The 21,043-nt window shown below is 37.5% G+C and overlaps 1 protein-coding gene across 1 annotated transcript in view; it reads left to right on the top strand.

The window, feature by feature from the left end:
* The first annotated feature begins 214 nt into the window (after positions 1 to 214).
* The window catches only part of LOC113982120 (canalicular multispecific organic anion transporter 1-like), a 34,508-nt gene continuing 13,679 nt past the window's right edge, over positions 215 to 21,043 (top strand). Inside the window, exons 1-3 of the mRNA XM_039387907.1 lie at positions 215 to 226; positions 4,912 to 5,131; positions 5,609 to 5,763. Coding sequence (XP_039243841.1) covers positions 215 to 226; positions 4,912 to 5,131; positions 5,609 to 5,763 — 387 coding nt within the window. The remainder of the gene's footprint in view (positions 227 to 4,911; positions 5,132 to 5,608; positions 5,764 to 21,043) is intronic.

Below are 21,043 nucleotides of genomic sequence, written 5' to 3' on the forward strand. Positions count from 1 at the left end.
GATACAGTTTGCCTGGTTGGGGCAATTCCCACAATGCTCCTGGTTTTTAAAGTGTTCTCTTTCATTTCCCAATGGTGGTGAAAGATAGCCAGCAGATGACAGAAACAGGTGGACACTGTCAACAGTAGCTTCTAAAAAACAGCTATCAAGGTGTGGGGTTTCAAGAAAGAAAGACAGGAGATGGATGGATAGAAAAGGAAGACGAGAGGGTTAAATGGGAGAAAAGGTAAGTAAAGGAGGGAAAACACAGGAGACTAAACAGATCATGAAATGTTGAATGCCAGAGTAAGCAAAAAGAATTTATATCTTCTCCATTGTTCAGTTGTTCCAGCTTCTGGCCTCCTGGTTTGGGGCTTTCACATATTTTTTTATTTTTTTTTTGGTGAATTATTAAAATGTAGAAACTCATCTCACCCCACTGTTGACGTTGATAAGGTAGAATGTTTTACACCAGCACTAGTCACCTGTTTCCCCTCTAGTCAGTGAAAAGAAATGGGCATTTTTAAGGCATGATTTATCTGACCTATTTTAGGCACTTACATTAGCATGAGACAAATTGTGACATGGAAGTTCTTGCATTTCTGTATTGCCTGGACCTTTCTCTGCTTCATGTACAAGCAGCTACGATAGATCAGATTACTTAGCTTCTTTGTACCTTTGCATTTAAACAGTTTGGTGGCTTGTGATAGTTGACTGTGAGTAGCCGAGGGTTTTGGCTCACTGTCAATATTTCTCAATGTTAGTAGAGTCCCAGGTTATTTTTTATTCTTCCATTTTCTGGGTAAAATCAAGCATTAAAAATAGAGGTATATTTCAGGTACACTAAAACATTTTACGCATTCTAAAGAAAACACTTTGGTTTTAACTTTCGTCAACTCTTGAAAATATTTTTACAGCACCTCTAAAATAGATTTTAAAAAATCAATTATTTTTGAAATTTAGGAGACATTCTATTGCCTTTTGAAATGTTATTTTGTTCTTTGAAACTTTTTGGCAAATTTGACTTAATTTTGGCTGGGCTTAAAAAGCATTTTTGGCTAGTTAAAGATTTGCAGGAAAATAAAATTGACCAGCTCTAATGGCCAGATTAATCACGTCTGTTTGTTTTTTTTTTTCCAAGCTTGATCCTCTTTTGCAAAAGTCTCAGTTGCAGGCCTGTGAAATGATTGCTTGCCCTTGCTATGAGTCATGGCCAGGTACTGTGCCCCAATTTGCCTGGGCAGTAGCTGGCAGATAGAATGGGTCTGGCTTCTGCATGCAGCCCAGAGTCCTGCTAGGTGTGCTAATTAGGGTGCTAATTGCAGTAGAGGACAGGAGAACTGTGAGGAGGACCTAGGTGTTCAGCGTTTGGGAGAAGCAGATTCAGTGAGTTAATCTGAAGCAGCAAAGAACCTCGGCACCCAGCTGTCTCTTACACCTGCAGAACAGTTTGGATGGCTGCTGGGATATGCAACACCTGTAGCTGATGCTGAGAAGAGGGACAGACTACAAATCCTTCTCTGAGAAGAGAGCAAAGGCCGTGTCAGCAGGAGCTCAGCTGAGAGGGGTGATGGCAGTGGGCTGGGAACAGCAGGGAGCTGTGGGACGGCAGTGGGAATTCCCGACTGTGGTCTGAGCACAGAGTAAGGAGGAAATGCTCCCGGTGTTAAACCAGGCAGAAAGAGGCTCCAATGAGTAGCCATTTGACATAGCTCAGACAAAGATAAATACAGGTGACTCATCTCCACTAGCAGCTGCCTGCTCTGAAAAACTAAGCAATCTTTATTTTCCACATGCCAGCTTGACAACGCTGGGTGTTTATTTTTATTTATTTTAATCCTAATGTTCTTTGAGAAGTCACCTCTGTTTCTTTTCATGTCTGCAAACAGGACTAAGATGTCTCCCCCCCTCCCATATTTTTGCCTATAACTGTGTCTGCCAGGTAAATACCATAATGACTCATTCTTTGTGTTAAGACTTGGGTTTCCCCAGTTTTGCTGGCACTCAAGTGTTATTAGCATAATGTATTTTTAGTGAACTCTGTCAGCAGAGCACTATATGGCTAATCAAGCACTCATTGGGGATAAATGGTAGACTTAATATTCTTATCAGGCTACTGGAGCTTAGAAGTTACCGACCCTTGTTCCACTTATATCAAAGCCACTTACAATGCTACCAGCTTGTAGCAAATTCATTTTCTGTTCATGTCTGATTGCCTGTGATGGTGCCTAGAAACAGAAAACAGAAAATGGGAAATGGGAAGGAATGAGGGTCCCTGTTGCCCGAGGACTTAATGTGATTGCAAGATATTGATCACATTGGATACTTCAACCTAATCCTCACAGTTTCACCGGCTTTGCAAAAAATGTTTCTCATAAGCACATTTTCAATTACATTTCAACCTTAGTGATTCAGAAACACTATTCTTTAAGAGGATCTATTTAATATCGGTAGTAGCTGCCAATTAAACTAGGGATTTTATTAATTTTCTCTAGTATTTAATCTTGTCTGCTGTCCCTGTGAAGACTGGACAGTTTAGGTCAAGATAATGCCATGGATCAAACGGAGGAGCTGCTTGCCTCTAGTGCTCTACCTTTTCCCTAGGAAAGGTCAGGATGATTGCAGGGGCAGTGATGTCTGCCCAAGCACTGAAACTCACCCTGTGGTGCCTGCTGTGTCCTGACACATTTTCCCATTTCTTCCACATTTTCCCATTTCTTCCACATTTTCCCATTTCTTCCACATTTTCCCATTTCTTCCACATTTTCCCATTTCTTCCACAGTTTCCCCAGTCCTGCCACAGTTTTCCCATTTCTGCTGCATCTCTGGCTGGGCTCCTTCAGCCCCTCCACATCAGTGTCATTGACCACATCACATTTATTGATCTGTGTATTGGGCAGTAGATTTAGCATGAGATTCAGTTTTCCTCTGAGAAACCACAACCAAAGGCAAAGCAAATAATTCTTTTTGATACTAAAAGGAAGAATGATAAAGGAAGGAACTGTGCAGGCTGACACATACATAGAGGTCCCTAAGAAACCAATTCTCTTGGGGCAGCCATTAGAAATAGTATAGAAATGGGAAGAACAAGTGTCTCATTCTGTAATTTTGGTTTTATTTCTGGTTTGGTTTTTTTCCTGGTTTTTGGTTGGTTGGTTGGTTTTGCTGGAATTTGGTGAGTTTGGGATTTTTTTGTTTCTTTGTGTTTTTTATTTGTTTTTATTTGGTTTCTATTAGTTATTGGTATACAAAACAAACCACAGTTTTCCACTGTTCTGAGATTTTGGGCCAACTAAAATTTGTTCAGAATTCTTATGTGGTGGGGTCCAGACAGTCTGTTGCCTTTCTGGATGGGATTTGTGTTTGTGCATCTATGTGTGTGAGTGTCTGTATTTTTGGTGATGTGAATATGGGCACATGTGTTTGTGTTCCTTCACACATATCCATGTGTATCCATGACTTTGTGTGTCTGTCCACATGTGAGTACATATCTTTGTGTGTTTTTCAAAACTTGGGCTCTGTCCCTGCAGCTACTTGTGCTGGATGAGAGCAGTTTACACTGAAATACTGATAATCTCTGCTCATGTCTTGTCACCTACCCTCCACAATATGATTTAGCTGTGTTCCAAAATCACTCTTTTTAAGTTTGTCTATGCTTCAGTAAGATTTAAAACTATATATTTTGCAGAGAAAAAGGTTCTAGAAGCAAATATTTCAAAATGTGCCATGATGAGGATATTTTCATGGGGCATTTCTAAATCAGTTAATTGGTCACCAGGTGACTTAAGGTAGTTAACACAACAGCCTTCTTAAAAGCTAGAGGACACTATACACATTTCTGCTGCAGACTTTGGATGCTTCTCCTTTGCCCTAAGCAAATCTGATATTACAAGACTGGCAAATTTTCAAATATTGATTGTGTTGCTGGTGAATGTAAGTTTGACTCTCCTACAGTAAAGTCATTCCTTTGAAGGATGAGAACAGCACAACAGTTATTGTCCTGTTTATCCAGGGCAAACAGCTTTTATCCAGCATTATTGGCTGCCTCTAGTTATACAGTAATCAAATAAATGTCCTAGTGATCTGAAGGTAAAGATACTTTAGGAGAAGTCTTAAAGGTTTCTGAGATTAAATAAGAATTAAAGAGACAAAATTATATAGTTATAAAGTGTTCTGTCTCAGAGTTACTACTTCATCTGATCTTTGTCTTGGTTTATGTAAGTGAAACAATTTCTATATGGTTTTCAATCTGATCTTATCTTGGAAGTGAACTAAACTATATAAAGCTCAGTTTAAACGAATATTATAAGTTATCAGTGAATACTTCAAGTTTAATGTGATTTATCGAAGCCACAGTAAATGTATTTCATTTCTTTAGATCACTCTTTTTGAGTGATCTCAGCCAAATAAATAAGCAAAACTATTCCAAAGTACTCTGAACGGGATAAGCAAATTACAGATTCAGTTACTTTGAAATAACTGTGTGCATGCAACTATCCCAAACAAATAAGTAAGATAACTTACTCCTCACATTTGCTGTAGGGTAAACATTTGCCAACTGAAAACTTGAGACATTTCAATAGAGTATCAAAGACACTGTGAATGCCTTGTCTAGTTTACTGCACAGTAACTAACATCTGTAGTTTTGCACTACAGGAGCCAAGACTGCCTATGATATGTATCATTAAAGAACAGAGTCCAGTGGGAGAGTCAATCCTTTTCACAGTACAATTTTATATACCTAATTTATCAGATTTATTTAAGAAATTATTTAGATTTATTCAGAATTTAATGTATCCAATTCCCATTATATAATGTGTATTTGCCTTCTAGAATGATGATGATTTTATGAGTTATTTGTTTTTTCAAGGTGAGAGTTTTGTTTATGATTTTACGAGTACCTTCTCTTTTTCATGTGTTCTTTTCTTTTAGATGAAAATGTCAGTTGTCTTGAAATACCTCCAAGCCTTCAGCTGGCGATGGATGTGGTTAACCATAGCTGCTTATGTAGGCCAGAATGCACTAGGCATTGGACAAAATCTGTGGCTTAGCACCTGGACTGCAGAAACAGCACAAGTTAGTGATTTCACAGAATGGAAACAGTCACGAAACTATAAGCTTTCTATCTACGGGCTTCTGGGATTCATTCAAGGCAAGGATGAGCATTTATGACTCTTTCTCACTGTTTGCCAAGTTTGATCTGCCTGAATATGTGTCAGTAAAGAAATAGTGCTATTTGTTTCATGGTGTGCAACACAGTTAAACTTGGGGAGAGCAGGAGCCATATTACAGACATGTAGAAGAAAATGCAGTTTAATTTGATGATATTGCTGTGAATTCTTGGAACATACATATGTAACCTAATGAAGCTCTGTTGGCATCTCGTTGAGGTGGGGATTCATATGGATGTGAAGTGGTGTGCTAGCAGAAGAGACTTAACTGCAGGAAAATCATACTTAGGAAGTAGTAAGATGTATCAACAAAATGCAAATACGTACATTTGTAAAACTAAGAGAGGAAGCACAACTATGGGATTGGTCACTGTGGTAGAAAACAGTGACAGGAACAAGCTCCATCCCTTTTCCCAACCCAGCCATTCATACTGTCTTTCAATTTATCCATTCCCAAGGCCTGCTCGTTTGCTGTGGTGCTTATGTGCTCACCAGGGGATCCCTGTCTGCTTCCCGGGCTATGCATGGTCAGCTGTTGGACAACGTGCTGCACCTTCCTCTGCAGCATTTTGTAACTAATCCAGTTGGTCGGATCATCAGCAGGTTCACAAAGGTAAAGGGAACACTCATACAGAGTTTTCCATTTTATGAAAATGAAGCTTGAGTTGGCTTGGTTTTAATTCCATTTTAGCATTGTTAAAAAAGTATTGATATGAAAGCACTGCAATATCTAGCAATGGGAAGGTATTCCAGTGCATAAAACTTAAAGAACTGTCTCAAGCTATTTTCTTACAAAGTCATCAAAACATATTATTGGTAGAAGTTGTATAGACTCTATCCAAGATCATTAAGAGGTCATTCCTGATCTGAGTTAGCAAAACAGGATCAGGCAAAGCCTCCCTTTCCATTCACGTCTCTTCTGTTAAGATGCATAAGAAAAATGTGTGCATAGGATACATTCAAGAATCATTGTCTCAGGAAGTTAAAAAATATTTGGGATAGCTAGGGTGTTGTTCAGCTATTCTCTTTCATGAGCGTTGATCTTTTAGAAGCACTAATATTTCTCAAAGAAACAATTTCTCCTCTCATTGATTATGTGACATTTGGGAAACAAAGACAATAATTTCCTACAATTGTATCATGCCTTCCATCCAAATGATTCCTTAGCTTTTCACCAGTTTTATACTGCATGATGGTACAAACAGCTACAAAAACAAGTGTCTAAGGTAAAGGACAGAAACAAATTCAGATATTTATACCTCCTTTTCAAAAGACTAAAGACAACTTTGTATTTGTTTAAGCACCTGTGGCTCTTGTTGACTGTGACACAAGCAATTGTCACCTTTGGGAAAGGAGTGAAGTTTTAGGTATACATAAAAAAACCTGCTCTCCAGTCCTGACTGAAATCCTGTTGCTGCTTAAAAGAGTCATGAAAGACTCACTAAATATATTTTTTAAAAAGACTCTTAGTATACTGGGTCTTGTAGAGTGTTTTCCTAGAAGTAGGTGTTGTCTGTCAGTTGTCCTTGCAGGAGAGGTACTGGCCTGTGCCCGTGAAGAGGAATTCCATCCCAGAGCCTGGTACCAGCAGGACCAATCTCCACCCTCTCTACACAGTTTGGCAGGAGACACCATTCCCCCTCCACATCTTGGGCTGCAAGTCCCCCCCACCAGGGATCAGCTGTACCTACAGCTGTGAGGGGACTTCTTATCTTCAAAGCACTGCAACGTCCTAAATTTATTTCTGGAGGTAAACCCTTTCAATTAGTCACATCTTCCCCAGCATATTTGCCAGATGTGTATTGTTCCCTTTTATGGCAGCTGAAGTATTCAGAACTTAGCCAGAAGTAATCATCTTTCATCTTTAAAGCATTCATCATAAGTCTGTTTCCAAATCTTTCTTACCTTTCTTCCGAGAAGTTTGTTGCATTACATTTTTCACCCACTCTTTCCTCTCAGGTAGTATTAAAAAACCATTAAGATGTTTACCAATATTTCAAATGTAAAAAAATATGAAATGGGAAGCAACTGGGTTTAGTTTATAATTTTTGGTATATACCAGTTTTTGTACAAAGGCTGCATATGATGATTTAAAGTGCACTTGGCAGATTTGGTAACTAGGTGCTTGTGCTAAGGAGTCTTGCTTCATTTTCCAGGACTTCCATTTTTTTTTCTCATTAGCATGTACCATTGCAGGAAGATATCCTGCAATTCCCATGCAAGGAGAAACATGTTATTTCATCATAAGCATGTGAAAACAGGCCAACAAAGCCACTTGAACAGATATATTAAGTCTTTCCCTGTCATCCTCTAATCAGCAGTTTTCTCTTCAGGAAGACAATGTTGTTTTACAGGTTGTACACAGAGAAATATCTTTCAAAATGGTTGTTTTCTTCCATTTTCAATGATACAACTGCTCTTATCAACTTGCTTTCAGGAGTTTATTTTAGAAGGACATCCAATTTTGCTATTTTACCTTAGATCACTGGGAGATAGCCTTTGTGATTCTCTCCTGCAGAAGAGATTACACAACCACTTCTGCTGATTGGTGAACTTCTAGCTATTAAAAATTATGGCAAAATATGATTATCTCAATGAGGGCCACACTGCAGAAAGATAAAAGGATTTGGGTGAAATAGTTTCAAGTGAGGTAGTGTGGCTACAAAAAGCAGAAGGAAGATGTTATTTGGGCACATGTATGTATGCTCATACATGCACATTTCTGCACATTGGAAGGAAAATGAAGAAAGTGATGGAAAGGTTAAAGCAGGTATAAGACAAGAAAATAAAGGTCAATATTTGGGAATCTATATTTGTTCATACCCTCCTTCAGTGGAAAAAGAGGATTTTTTTGTTTTTGTTTTTAGTATGACCGCTTAAAGAAATTTAGCATTTTATAATTTTATGAATAATAAAACAAAATGAGCATTGCAAGATCAGTATATCATTTGACCTATGCTAAATCTGTGGTGTGGAGTATGTGACACTTTTTGGTTTAGAGACTAGCTTTTAATGAACAAGTTTATCTGTAAATCCTCAGAAAATTTGTTATTCATTCAAAATGAGTGGAAGGTTGATAGGAGAGAGTCTGTATGTCTGTGTATGATAAAGGGATTGAATTCCAACTTTAGCTTACACATAAAGCTTCAACTGGCACTTCCACAATGCATGTCCTGAATTCTGTTTGATGTGTATATCAATGTCCTTCAAATACCACAAGCTAAGAAAAACACTGCTAACTGCCAGGTTTTAAAATTCTCTAGTGCTGGCTGACTGATTAAAGCTACCTTGTCTATATGCTGCTATCATTTATGCTATTTAAAACTTAGTCCCGTTTTCGCTCCCTGTTTTCAGTGCTATTATCCACCTACCCTGTTTGACTGGGAAATAATCTGCATGAGAAATTCTTTTCATGGTAGATAGGTGGGGGTTTTTTTCAACTATTGCTATGAGTATCAAGAAGAGTTGGCAGTGGATTTTATTTGTTCTGGAGAGGATGATGGATACGACTCTATTCCTATATTCCGTATATGTTTATTCTTGGTGTTGTTTGCCAGACTTTATGTTGTGTAAATGGAAAATTTAAATAGCAACAAAGCATTTAAACAGAAAATGAAGGACTATAAAGAACCAAGTTGTAATCAAATGGAGTATTAGGCAGAATGTAAGGCCAGTTGCACAACTCTAATGGGTGGAAAATATTCTTTTATAGATGGAAAGAAAAGGTTGTAAATAAGCATTTAAATATATACATTTAAGTAGAAAATATGGTGATGTTGCATAGGATGCTTTCTATTTAACAGAAAATCAGAGATTTTGACACTTGTCATGATATGGGAGGTTGGAATGTGCATTCATCACAAATATTGCCCCCTTGCCAAACATCGAATTAGGCTTCAAGTATGGCTACATCTTGCATCTCTTAGGAGCCATCCCTCCAAATACAGCCTTGCTATCTTAATAAAACATGACAAATAGGCAGCCTGGTTAATACATTTGAAGTAATATCAAATTGCACATGAAACATCACAGAGAGAAGCACGGTATCACATGGGCAAGGACTCAATGGAAGTCTGTGTTTGTGGTCTTTAAGGGGGAATTTCAGCAGACCAAGGGAGTTCTCCATGTTAGGTTGTAGCAGCTGGTAGTTCTATATTAGATATTAAAAGCTCTTACTATTCAAGTAGCCAAAGAGAAAATATTCTTGCATAACATATCTGTTAGATGTAAAAGGCAGGAAGTCCAATTCTTTAACAACTGTTTAATATTGAATCTGAACAACTGTTCAAATCATATTTTGGAATATTTTCGTGAGTTTAAGTAACCGAATTCCTTAAGATTCAAGATTCATGTCAGATTTACATAATTTACAAGACTCATAACAGATTTACTGTTATTTTTAGAGAAGGATTTAGTGCAGCATGTATTTGCAACTCCAGTGTCTTGTAGCATTTATCACAAACAAGGTTGTGCATACTTCTTATCGTAGTTCTTGTGTTTGTTTTTTTGTTTTATAAAGTCACCATCAACAATATGTCAACCATACACCCAAGATGTTTGTCTTTGGGAAAAAAATATGTGGTTTTGCCTTAATTTTATAAAATACTTGGAGAAATCTACAGATCAAAACAAATAATGAAGATCATTATGAAATAACAGTGGGCATCCAAGGTCCCATTGCTTTGGGACTGAAATGAAATCAATTGCAACTTCCACAACAGCCCTTCACTGAAGGAAGTTCATTTTAAACTTACCTTCTGAGAACTTTTCATGTACTCAAACAGGCAAACTTCTGAGGGAAAAGGCGTGAGATGAGGTTAACAAGAGAGGGAGTGAAAGTGGTCTGTGAATGGGCCTGTATGTTAGAAGGTTAGTCACAACACAGAAAATGTTAAAAAGCTGTCTGAAGTCCAAAGAAATGTTTCTTTTGCTCTGTGCAACTGATGAAAACCACATTAAAGCTTCAAACTTGATATGCAGCAACAGTAGAATGCATCTCTAAACATATGAAAGGCGCTGGGCTGAAACTGGACAAAGCCTTTCACAAGTCTCACCTTTCAGTTTGTTCTCAAGGGGATTGCTGTTTCAGAAACTGAAAGATACTTTTCCATATTAAGAAGGCCTTTTTTAACTAATGCCTTAGTTTATTGTTGACTCATTCAAGTGGCACCCAATAGAGCAACTGAATTTTATTTGGAAACCCACTTAGGACTTAACAGTTTTGGCAGTATAGCTTTCCTCTGGCTTTGGGAGATTTTTCTACAGCTTTTTGCCATGTAAATGTGCCCACTGAGTGATTCAGTTAGAAATTTCCATGAGAATACACCCTGACAGCAAGAACCATAGCTATGCCCCAGCGTGCAGGTTCTCACAGGATGGGCTGAAAAGCTTTCTGGGAATCACTTACCATGCAATCTGATTACTTAAACCTTTTCCTTTCTGCATTAAATTTTCAAGGTGAGCATTTGTTTCTAAGTATACCTTGTTGGTTTTAGCCCCTGGTAGTTTGAAACCATTTTCTCACTGATATTGCGTTGCTTGACACATTTAGGGCTCTTCCCATGTAGAACCTCAGTGACATTTTCTATGCTGCTCATGATTGTCATACTTTGTTCTTAAACAGTAGGAAGTCTGTGGTTTTGTTTCCTCCAAGATACCAGCCTTACTAACATTTCTGTGTAGGTCTGAAAAGTTTCTTTTACAGTGTCTGGTACTTAACAGAGACCTATTTCTTCTAATTGACTAACTTTGCCATGCCGTCATGATACTAAATGCTATTAAGATCTTATGTAGTTTGAGAGTATATGTATTTTTAAAGTTAGTTGCAGTTTCACTTCCTTCTTGACGTCTGGTATCCTAGTTTTATCTTCCTGCATAGAGCTACTTATATGAGCAAGATTTTCATAGATGAGAGGTTTGGATACTGTCTCTTCTGGGAACTGGCAGCTGTGGATATAATTGTGTGAGGAGCGATGGGGAGCTGGAAGAACTGATAGACTGAACTGGGTGAGAACTGCTGAACTCAGGGGACAGAACTGAACATTCTCTTTGGGGTCAGAACGCGTTGTCTGGAATGGGATAGAGAAATTTGTTTTGAAAACAACAGACAAAGAAAAGGAGAAGTGGTTTTGTTGAGAATCCTTTGATTAGTAACTGTGGTGTTTGGGCTGGCAGAAGTTCTTATGGAGGAGAATGACAGCTTTCTTCAGCATTTCATAATTTGGAGGAAATAAGTGACATTGACTGGGCAGCAATTTGTTGGCTATGGTATATAAACTTACTAGGAAACTACTTTTTTGTTTATTTTGCGTGGGAATGGTATGCCAACTGAAAACAGTCAGCATTGATTTCAGTCTTCAGGTGAATCTAAACTTCTAGAAAGCTGTACTTTTTCTGCCACTTCTGATGGTTTCCTGCTGCTTTGTTCCCTGTCAGGGCTACTTAGCCAAATCTATATTAAGGTGTGCCCTGTATTGTACCTAAATTGGATACTGACGTAATTCTGTGCATGTATCTATGTTAAAAGTACATCAAAAGCTGCTGCCCAGCTTATTTGAGACTGAGAAGTTAACGGTAACAGTCTAGAATGCCAAAGAACACTCTGCAATATGAGAAGGAGGGGACCTTCTGTATTCCTTTCAGCATCATTCAGGCATAACCCAAAGGTGTCTGGCTATTCTCAGAAGGTCAGAATTTAGATGTGTTTGGTTCAAGTGTTTCTCTTCTCAACCACTTTTTCACATCATTCATGTAAATCTTAAAACATTTTCAGCCATGCATGAATGTTCTCTTTGTTACGGTTGCTGAAATCACTGCAGCAATGTTCAACAAGGTAAAGCTTTCCTGAAAGTAACTTGAAGTATATTTTCACTTAACCTTGTGGAAATCACAGTTTAACTCCTATATCCTTGAATTTCAATTTTTAACTCCAAGGCCTGAGTATGTTCAGTCTGAATGCTTCTTCAGTCCTTTACAGAAGTGAAATTAGTGTTTGAATCTGGAATTAGATTCTGAGCATTTCAGATATGTTTGGATTCTTTCCTTTCTTTGGGTCGTGTCCACTTCTTACCACACTGACTTTCAATGCTAATTTACTATCTAACCTGATTTCAATAAATGATTTCCACAAACATAATTAGTAGATGAGTGACATATTTATACTGATCAAGGTATCTGTCAAAATGTGTTGTCATGGTGACTGTAAGGCCAGAGAGCTTTGTGAGACAAAATTAGATACATTATAGTGTTTTTGAGAGTGGTCACAGATGCAACCCATGACATTGTGTATTTGCTTTGCTCTATTTTTTTATTTTATTTTTTATGAGGGAGAATAAACCCTCCCCTGTGCTTCCAGGTGTAAAGCATAGAACAGGGATTGGAGGAAGCTTTGTCTAAGGCAAGTCATTCTCTTACTGAGCTTTTAGTCTCAGAAACTACCCAGTGCTGGAGAGGGGTTCCCTAGGACCCAGTCGAAGAGGGGCCACTGATATGTCAATTAATTTGTTATTTTGAATATTAGTTCTACAGCTAAGGAAAAAGATCCTCATTTATGTTTACTTCCAATATTAAAAAAATAAGAAAATATGTGAGACTTTCTTCTGGAGAACTGTTTTACAAGAGTTCTTGCCAAACCACACAACTAATAAATAAGCAAAGAAAAAGAAACATCCTGCTAATGGAAAGCTGTGCTACAAAATGTCATCAAAATGGTGCTTCAGCAATGATGAATTTTGCAGTACGAAGTCCAAGGACATAAATTTTGCTTTCAGCATCTACAGATAATTTGGAAGCTCTCATTTCCGTTGTGAATTTCATATTCTGACTGCTGTCACTTCCATTTGATTGTTGTTCTTTTATTTAAAAAAATGATTTTTAAAATGGGCCTTATTTACTATCTAGGCCATTAAGAAAAGTATCAGCTGTATTTCACTGTAAGTGAAATATTCTCCTCTAGTGACAATAGTGACAATGAACAATTTTATTATTTTTTTTTAATAACAGAAGCTACATTTCTGCACATTGCCTCCAGTAGGACATTGACAACATGGCTATGACAGGAAAGATTAAAGGGAAATTACCCTTCATGGATTTTGCAATAATTCTCTTTATGACATTTATTTTGTTTAATACTGTCCAGAGATGGTTAATCAGCTTGTTTTCCTGCCCTCTACATTCTCTTCCAGTGAATATTTGTCTTCAAACCAAGCCTCATCTCCAGTAGTAAATTACCCAATTCTGTGTAATTGCCTAGGGGTGCCCTCTATATTTTTTTTCTTTCTCTTCTGTCCAACAAACCCCAAAGAAAAAAATTTAGTCCCTTCTCTCACTGATATCTGTGGCAGTACGTTCCTGCCCCTATGATTTTCAGTCTAGGAAAAGAAGCCTAGTTTGATGTTTTTCAGAGCAGCAAACTATTTAGCAGAAATTTCTATATCTGATTTTCTGTTGCTCCAATCAGAGGTATTTTGCATAAATTACTTTGGGTAGATCTTATATTATAATAATAAATTCAAAATGTCTTTTTTTCCCCCATAATTTGTAGAGGACAGTAATTTTTTAATACCACAGGTGAAGTTTACAAGGAATAATATTGTACCTTTTAAGAGATAATTTTGTACTTGCAATTAAATTCATAGTTACTCAACAGTTTGTGAGAAGTTACAGAGCAATGGTAAATTCACTGAGTAAACCTGCTAGGCTAATAAGTCATAAATGTCAATTCTTAGCTGGGTACTTTATTGTGCTTTTATCGTGGACTCACAGAACGAGTAAGATTGAAAGGGACCACACTGGGTCACCTGGTCCAACCTCCCTGCTCAAGCAGGGTCATCCCAGAGCACAGGACACAGGATTGTGCCCAGATGGCTCTTGAATATCTCCAGTGAGAGAGGCTCCACAACCTCTCTGGGAAACCTGCACAACAAAGAAATTCTTCCTCATGTTCAGGTGGAACTTCCTGTGCATCAGTTTCTGCCTGTTACCTCTTACTATTTTCTGTATGAAAACTAAAATACTACAATTAAATACATCCCTGCTGAGATTATTTTGTGAAACCTTGGCCTGCTAAAGAGTATTGTTGGTTCTTTGTTTTACAGTTTGAGTGCTGTTTGCCAAGTATGGTGGATGTGCCATGGGAAACTCACTGTACAGGGGGGTGGAAGAGGAAGAAGGTACACGAAAGGTGTTGGTTGCAGTTAAGGATCATACCCACAAAAGAGTTCAAAGAGAGACTTACAGCGGGGAGAAAAGCAAAGAAAACTTTTGGAAGAGAACAGAGTTATGTTCGGATCCTTTAGACCAGGGAAGTAGCAGGTGAAGCTGCCTACCTGCTTTTCGTATGCCCTTTCCATCTTTTATGTCATTGCTACTTCAGTAGTATCTGGAGGCCTTCAGATTAGGGTGCAACCTCACTCTGCTAGTTCCAGATGAGCTGCTGAACAACTTTCCTTGTAAATCCTGGCACTGCAAAGCAGAGTGTTTGCCCTGGTTTCTTGGAGACACAAACCTTAGTGATTTTAATGCAATTGCTAGCCTAGAGAAATAGGTTTCAGGCACTGTATCTGAGGTCTAAAAGGTGGAGAGAAAGGACTGGGGATGGAGAACAGCAGATGAGAGGTAAAACAGCTTACCTATATCATGTAGGGTATGTCTTCATTGCTATTTAAAAATAGAAGAAGTAAATACAAAATTAAGAATAACTTATATAGACAAATTAGATTGAACAATCTTCAAGCTAGCAAGCTTGGACAGTGATAACTTTGCCTCTGTTTCCCTTGTATTCCTTTAAAATAAGAACGAGACAATACTACTTGGCTTTTCATAATGAGAAGTCCACTACCATCTGATGGCTATTATATGATTCAAATGATACTGCCTAGTCTGGGACAACAATTATGAGAGATCATCGTATATTCGAGTTTAACTTTATGTGGCCTCAAGCAGCTTTCAGCAAAAGCAGCAGAATCTGTAAAGACAAATTCCACACCAGAAAGAGAGCAAACAAACAGAACACAGTGGTTCGTATAACCATGGCATCCTATTGCATTTTCATCAAAACTGAAAGGGCTACAGAGGAAAAAAAAGCCAAGGAAAGACAACTCTCATGAAAAATAAGAGGAGTAATAAGAAAGCAGGCTGATAAAATGAAGTATTCTTTAAAATAAACTACAACACAGATATATATACAGAGGGCAGAAGAGATGTGACACACAGGCTTTTAAGAAACAGACAAGGAATAACAAATGTGCAGTGTTTTGCCCTGAATAAATTAATTCGTCATGAGCTTCAAGAGTTCTCAGGTTTGGTTTTTTGTTTCATTTTGTTTTGGTTTCTGGAAAGAAGGTTGTTTTCACAGAAAACACTGTGTGTGCATAACAAGTCATCTAAATCAATGTTGTACATTGTCTTTAGGCAATTATTTTCTCTGCTATTTGTCAAAGGCAAGAAGTAAAATCCAAGCAGTTTTGAGCTGCTATTTTGTTGTAATTATCTTTCCCTTTTGAAAAGATACTGTGATTTATGATGCAAAATCAGTGCTTCAGGGTTACTTTCTGGCATTCATTATATCAGAGAGAGAAACAATTAAAAAACAGGTACATAAGAGACTGGTATATGCAAGAGTGTGCAGTGCAGCCTGAAATTAATTTGAAGACTGAAGATTTATAAATGCACTTTGTGTACTTGAGGGTAGTGCTAGATCTATTGGCTGCCCTCTGAGTACAATGTATGCCTCCTCTAAAACTTCATTATAAACTTTGCCAACGTTGTTTGAACAGTCTTGCAACTCGCTGTGTGTGTCTGTGTGTACACGGGCACGTCTGTGTGCTCTGCCAGGAAGCAAGGCAGCAAATTCATAGGAGACAAGAAGGTTAATGGTGCTCCACAGAGTGTGGCTCAGGGAGAGCAACATTAATATTGCTGTCCAGAGATGTGAAAAAAAAAAATGCACAGCGATAAGAGTTATTAAAAGTAGTAGCTGAATCTGCTCTTAGGGTTATGTTTTCTGAGTTCCTCTGTTTGGAAGGAACCAGCTGTGTGATTTTCATCAGTACCCCTTAAGAATTTTTACAACTTCTGGATTACTGCCAACATAAGTCCCACTGGAAATGCTGTAACTGTAACTGTCATCAGCATCCTAGCCTATAATGTCCATACTAGTTTGCTTTTTCCACTTGACCCACCTCCTCTCTCATTCCTGGTACATGGCACCGATGTCAAGTTGCAGTCTTACAAAAATAAGGGAGACCACAGACTTCTTTTCATTGCCTTTACTTGAATGCTAGAATATTCTCCAGTTGGAGTTTAGGGGCATGAAATTAGCCATGTGTCACTAATCTTTATTTTTAAAAAATTCTTTATTTGAGGAGAAGATTTTTTTGTACAGAGGTAAGAACAATGAATAGTTTGAAAACTACTTTTTTTTTTTTCTGAAGTGCTTGACATATTGTGATGTGAGGAAATATTCACAAAGATTAGTTTTAGTCATTAAGAGGCTAAACTCTCTAGTTTGCAAACATCTTTCAGGGACAGGTCAGAACAAATTAAAACAAGCCCTGTTTTGACTAAAAGAAGTGTCCTCTCTCTTTTGCATTCTCACTCTCTTTTTCTTGCCACTGCATACAGAGCTATCCTAGAGAGCTCTAGTCTCCAAAAATGTAATTAATTAGTTGTTGAAGATGACTTTGCTTCAAGTGGTGGAGTAGGACCAACAACTTCCAAATCTGACAGAATTATTTTATTGTTATATTGCTCTCTAACTTCACTGGGAGTACAGGTTGTGATGTTCTTATTGATGATTTTCTCCATTCTTTTAAGAAGTACATTTTTCTTTCCACCTTAACCATACACACTTCCACAACTTAGGAGAGAAACTTACTATTTAAATATGCTAGTCAAAAATATCACAATACTTTTCCTCTGGCAAGTATCCTGAAGATGTTTTTGATAATTTGGAGAGCAGTCAAAAGGAACTACATGTGCATTTCAGAACATCATCTTGATTCTATTCCATACAAATCATCACTAAAATAATTTTGTACACGTCTGTACATCTTATCTTTAATGGGTGCAGTTGGTAGCCTGCACATTTCTGTACACTTGAATCCATTACTAATCAGTATATACTCACTGATTATACAAGCTGCTTTTCATAAACTCCAGGACAGCTTTGAGAGCTGATGACATCAAAATGAACCAAAGCATTTAATTTTGATGTCAGCTGTCCCGCCACAGCTTGTTGGATCAGTGGTCTGTGCTCGTCTAAACTCCTTTTTGTCTAAGTCTTAGCATTCTCTGATTTTTCTTATTTAAAAGAGTATCAGCAGTAAGTAATCTCAGAAGTCCTACTGATCTGATTTAGTAAATTTGTGTCAGACTTTTGTCTTACCTTGTTATCATGTTGGATACAAGAAAAATACTCCTGAACCCCATTATATCAGACCTCCATAATGACAATACAAAATTGGCATCTGCTTTTTAAAGCACTGAATGCAGGCAAAATAACTCACCTCCTTCTTCTCATTTAATATTTGGCTGACTGATTTCCTTATTCTGACCTTTGGTTAAGAGATTCTATGTTTCTTGTAGATGGATTTGCACACTGAAAAGATTATGTGCATTGTAATTCAGACCAGTAATGGGTTGGATTGGTTTTTTGCATTATGTGACCAAGAATTTGAGGAGACTAGACTGCCATTCATAAAGTAGCACAGGTTTTCTTTCTATTGTTGGAACTTGTTACATACAATTTATGTGTTTGAAATTAGTGTTTGTGCTAGATCTCAATCAGGAAAAGGCAGTAACTTTTGACATTACATCAATTCTAAAACTTTCTCTCTTCCTATGGTTTTTAAGCACAAATGACCAAGTTCACTTTATAAATATTTGGTTGAGCACATTCTATATGGGAATATCAGCCATACAGCTGGATGACATACAGATTATTAGTGAGCCCTATTGCCCTATTCTCTATTCTTGTAATTTTATTTTTTGTTTTATATTTTTAAATGATCTTCCAATGCTTGCAGTCCATGTGGAACGTGTCTGGGTGAGATTATTAATTCTACTTTTGTTCATATTCCTCTCTTTCCTCTGCTCTTCTTTGAGTAAGAGAACACCACTTCAGGCACCACTTCATCCTTGTGCATATCTGTCTGCAACTCAGCCAACACTTCAGAAATCCTTTATCTTTCCATATTTTTTTTCTGACTGAAGATAGTTTTTGCTCTATGTTGCTCTAACTTGCTCTTTTCATAAACCTATTTCACTCAGACTTTAGCTTGAGGCTTTGTCTTTCTCCTGTGTGTTGCCATGGATCATAAATGTCCATTTTGATATGGGCACTAACTTCTGCTTCAGAATGACTTCCCACAGGTTTGAATCTCTATTTAATGTATGGTTCAAGAAAAAAAAATGGTAAAGAATTCCAACAAGTACTCTTAATTCCATTTTCTTTGGTGAGACAGGCAACTCTTCTTTCATGAGCATAATTGAATTCTAAACTGTACTGTTTCACTCCACTAGAAAATTTCAGAGGAAGATAGTCCCAGGGGTCCCCTTCTAATAAAAATTTCTTTCAACTGAGGACTCATTAACCAAAGCCTTGAGAATATGAAAATATGGAAGTCCTTAGCACTGACAGACAGATTCCGGTTTTAATTATTTGGAAATCATTTTAATCTTTTATGGGTGGAGATATAGATGATAATTCAAGTAGAAAATAAAAACTGAAATACAACCATGTTTATGCCACAATGGAAACTGAGCTTGGGTGTTATTTTCCAATGAAGTATAAATACACACACACCTGTCTACACAAATGAGATATCCCTTCAGTTTGTGTGTGTATGAGTCTTATATGGACACCTTTCCCTCTCTTTTCTTAATAGATAAGTAGTTCCAGTTCAAGGTGGTACTATTTTATTGTATATCACAAATGTGAGGCAAAAAAAAGGCAAAGTGAATGCCATTCACTGAAATAATATTTACTTTGTCAGTTTGAATAACACCTGCACTTGCTGCTTCAATCTTTCTACCAGTGTTTGACCTCCATTTCCTCTCCCATCTCTACTGATTATGAGTTATTATTTAAGCTCTAAACACAAAAGTCTATTACTGCTTTTGACCTTGGTCATTCATGTATCTTCTATATCAAGGTCTCGCACTTACCTGTCCTCTCATAAATTAAACTGGATTTCATATTTATCAGCTAGTCAGAAATATAGCTACAGCACAACTGGCTCTTGACTTCTGACAGACATTAAATAATCCATAATGAAAAAGGCAAACCATTTATACAAAAGACAATATGAAATACGTTCAATTATAGAAGGTCTCTGTTTTTCTGCCTTTACCTCTTGGATACCTTCCTATGAATTTGATGGAGGTTCTCTTGAACCAAGAAAATGTGTAACTTTTACAGAAGCAACATTTTAGTAAAAATATACAACTGCCAGGTAATCCTCAAAATTCAGGATAAGGTCTATGCTATTGGAAGTAGGGTTTCCTGCTGTTAATATTTCTGAACTTGGAAGCACATTTCCAAAAAGCAGTCATCAGCCCATGGAATAGTCATGAAGCTATATGGCAGGAGGGCAAATGGAAAGAGGGAGTACGTCAGGGAAGTTTTCTAAACTTTGAGGATGAAGTGCAGGAAGATTTAAAAATGTCCATCCTCAAAGAGAGGATCTTAACAAAGGCTGAGGAGGGTGACTGCTGTTGTGGGAGAGTATAGGAAGACAGACAAGCTCTACAGAGGAAACTTCAGGCACATAAACCCAGATATTTCAGATAGGTCTGTACTCCATGTGTCTACAGTCTCCCCTTCAGGTATCCAGTGGTTTGGACATTAGGGTACAAGCCTGGTCACTGATTTGATCTCTCCCAGGCAGAGGAAGCTGTGTGTCTAAGTAGTCTCTAGCTCTGTGGCAAAGTATGTGAGGGGCCCCACGAACAAAACTTTTTCACCTCCCTTTCCTCCCTGCCTCCCAGCTCCTGAAGTGGGAGAGAAACATCTAAGCAATATTAAGTAATGAGACCTGGAAATTGGCATTAATCCCAAATTTTTGTATCAGATTTATACAAGTAGCTTTTCTTCTTAGTTTGTGAAGGAAGTTTGTATAGTTGATGGTTTCCCAGGGTAGCAGACAACTGTTCTGCTCTACTTGCAACGTGCAAGTAATGTACTTATAAAGGTTTATCCTTAAAAATGACCCATCCTCTTTTTGGAGTTCCGTAGAACAGGTTTGTAATGTTCATGTGAATGATTGAAAGCCATCTTTTGAGCATGCTAATGTGATTTCATACATTAAATTGTCTCTTAATAGCAGTAGAACTGTGTTTTCTGTCATCCAGGGCTTATACATTTGCTTTAATAATTATAAGAGCAGGCCATTTTCTAGATAATTGCAAACATTCCCAATTCACATTTAAGTTTATGCAAAAGGACATTATAGGTACTGCAAATTTTATGCTTTATGAAAGATACAGGGTTAGTCTGATACGTATCTTTTATGCACAGCCATTGATTGATGTACCAGAGACTAATAAATTGTGCCTGAGAAGTTTCACTGCAATCTGATTCCCATTCATTTGCATATGACTTCATTTTCTGAGTAGTGTGAGAGTGAAACTATTTCTCAGTAGCATTAAACTGACCTAAATCTGACATGGAGACATTAATTCTGGGAGTTGACAGAGCAGAAGTATATAAGCACCACTGATGGTAATGAGAAGACTCAGGTATATCTGTGTGTGAAGCAACTGATTTTGTAGATAATGCAACACCATCAAAAGAATAAGGCATAATTTGGCTATTATAAAATTAGAAAATACTTTTAATCTTATTCTCTGAATTCTGATGCTATTTCCAGCTGTAAAGAAATGTTACACTATGG

The sequence above is a fragment of the Pipra filicauda genome, unplaced genomic scaffold (genome assembly GCF_003945595.2).
Source record: "Pipra filicauda isolate LSUMZ 115617 unplaced genomic scaffold, ASM394559v2 scaffold59_size3379749_pilon, whole genome shotgun sequence".
In the NCBI taxonomy this organism is placed as follows: domain Eukaryota; kingdom Metazoa; phylum Chordata; class Aves; order Passeriformes; family Pipridae; genus Pipra; species Pipra filicauda.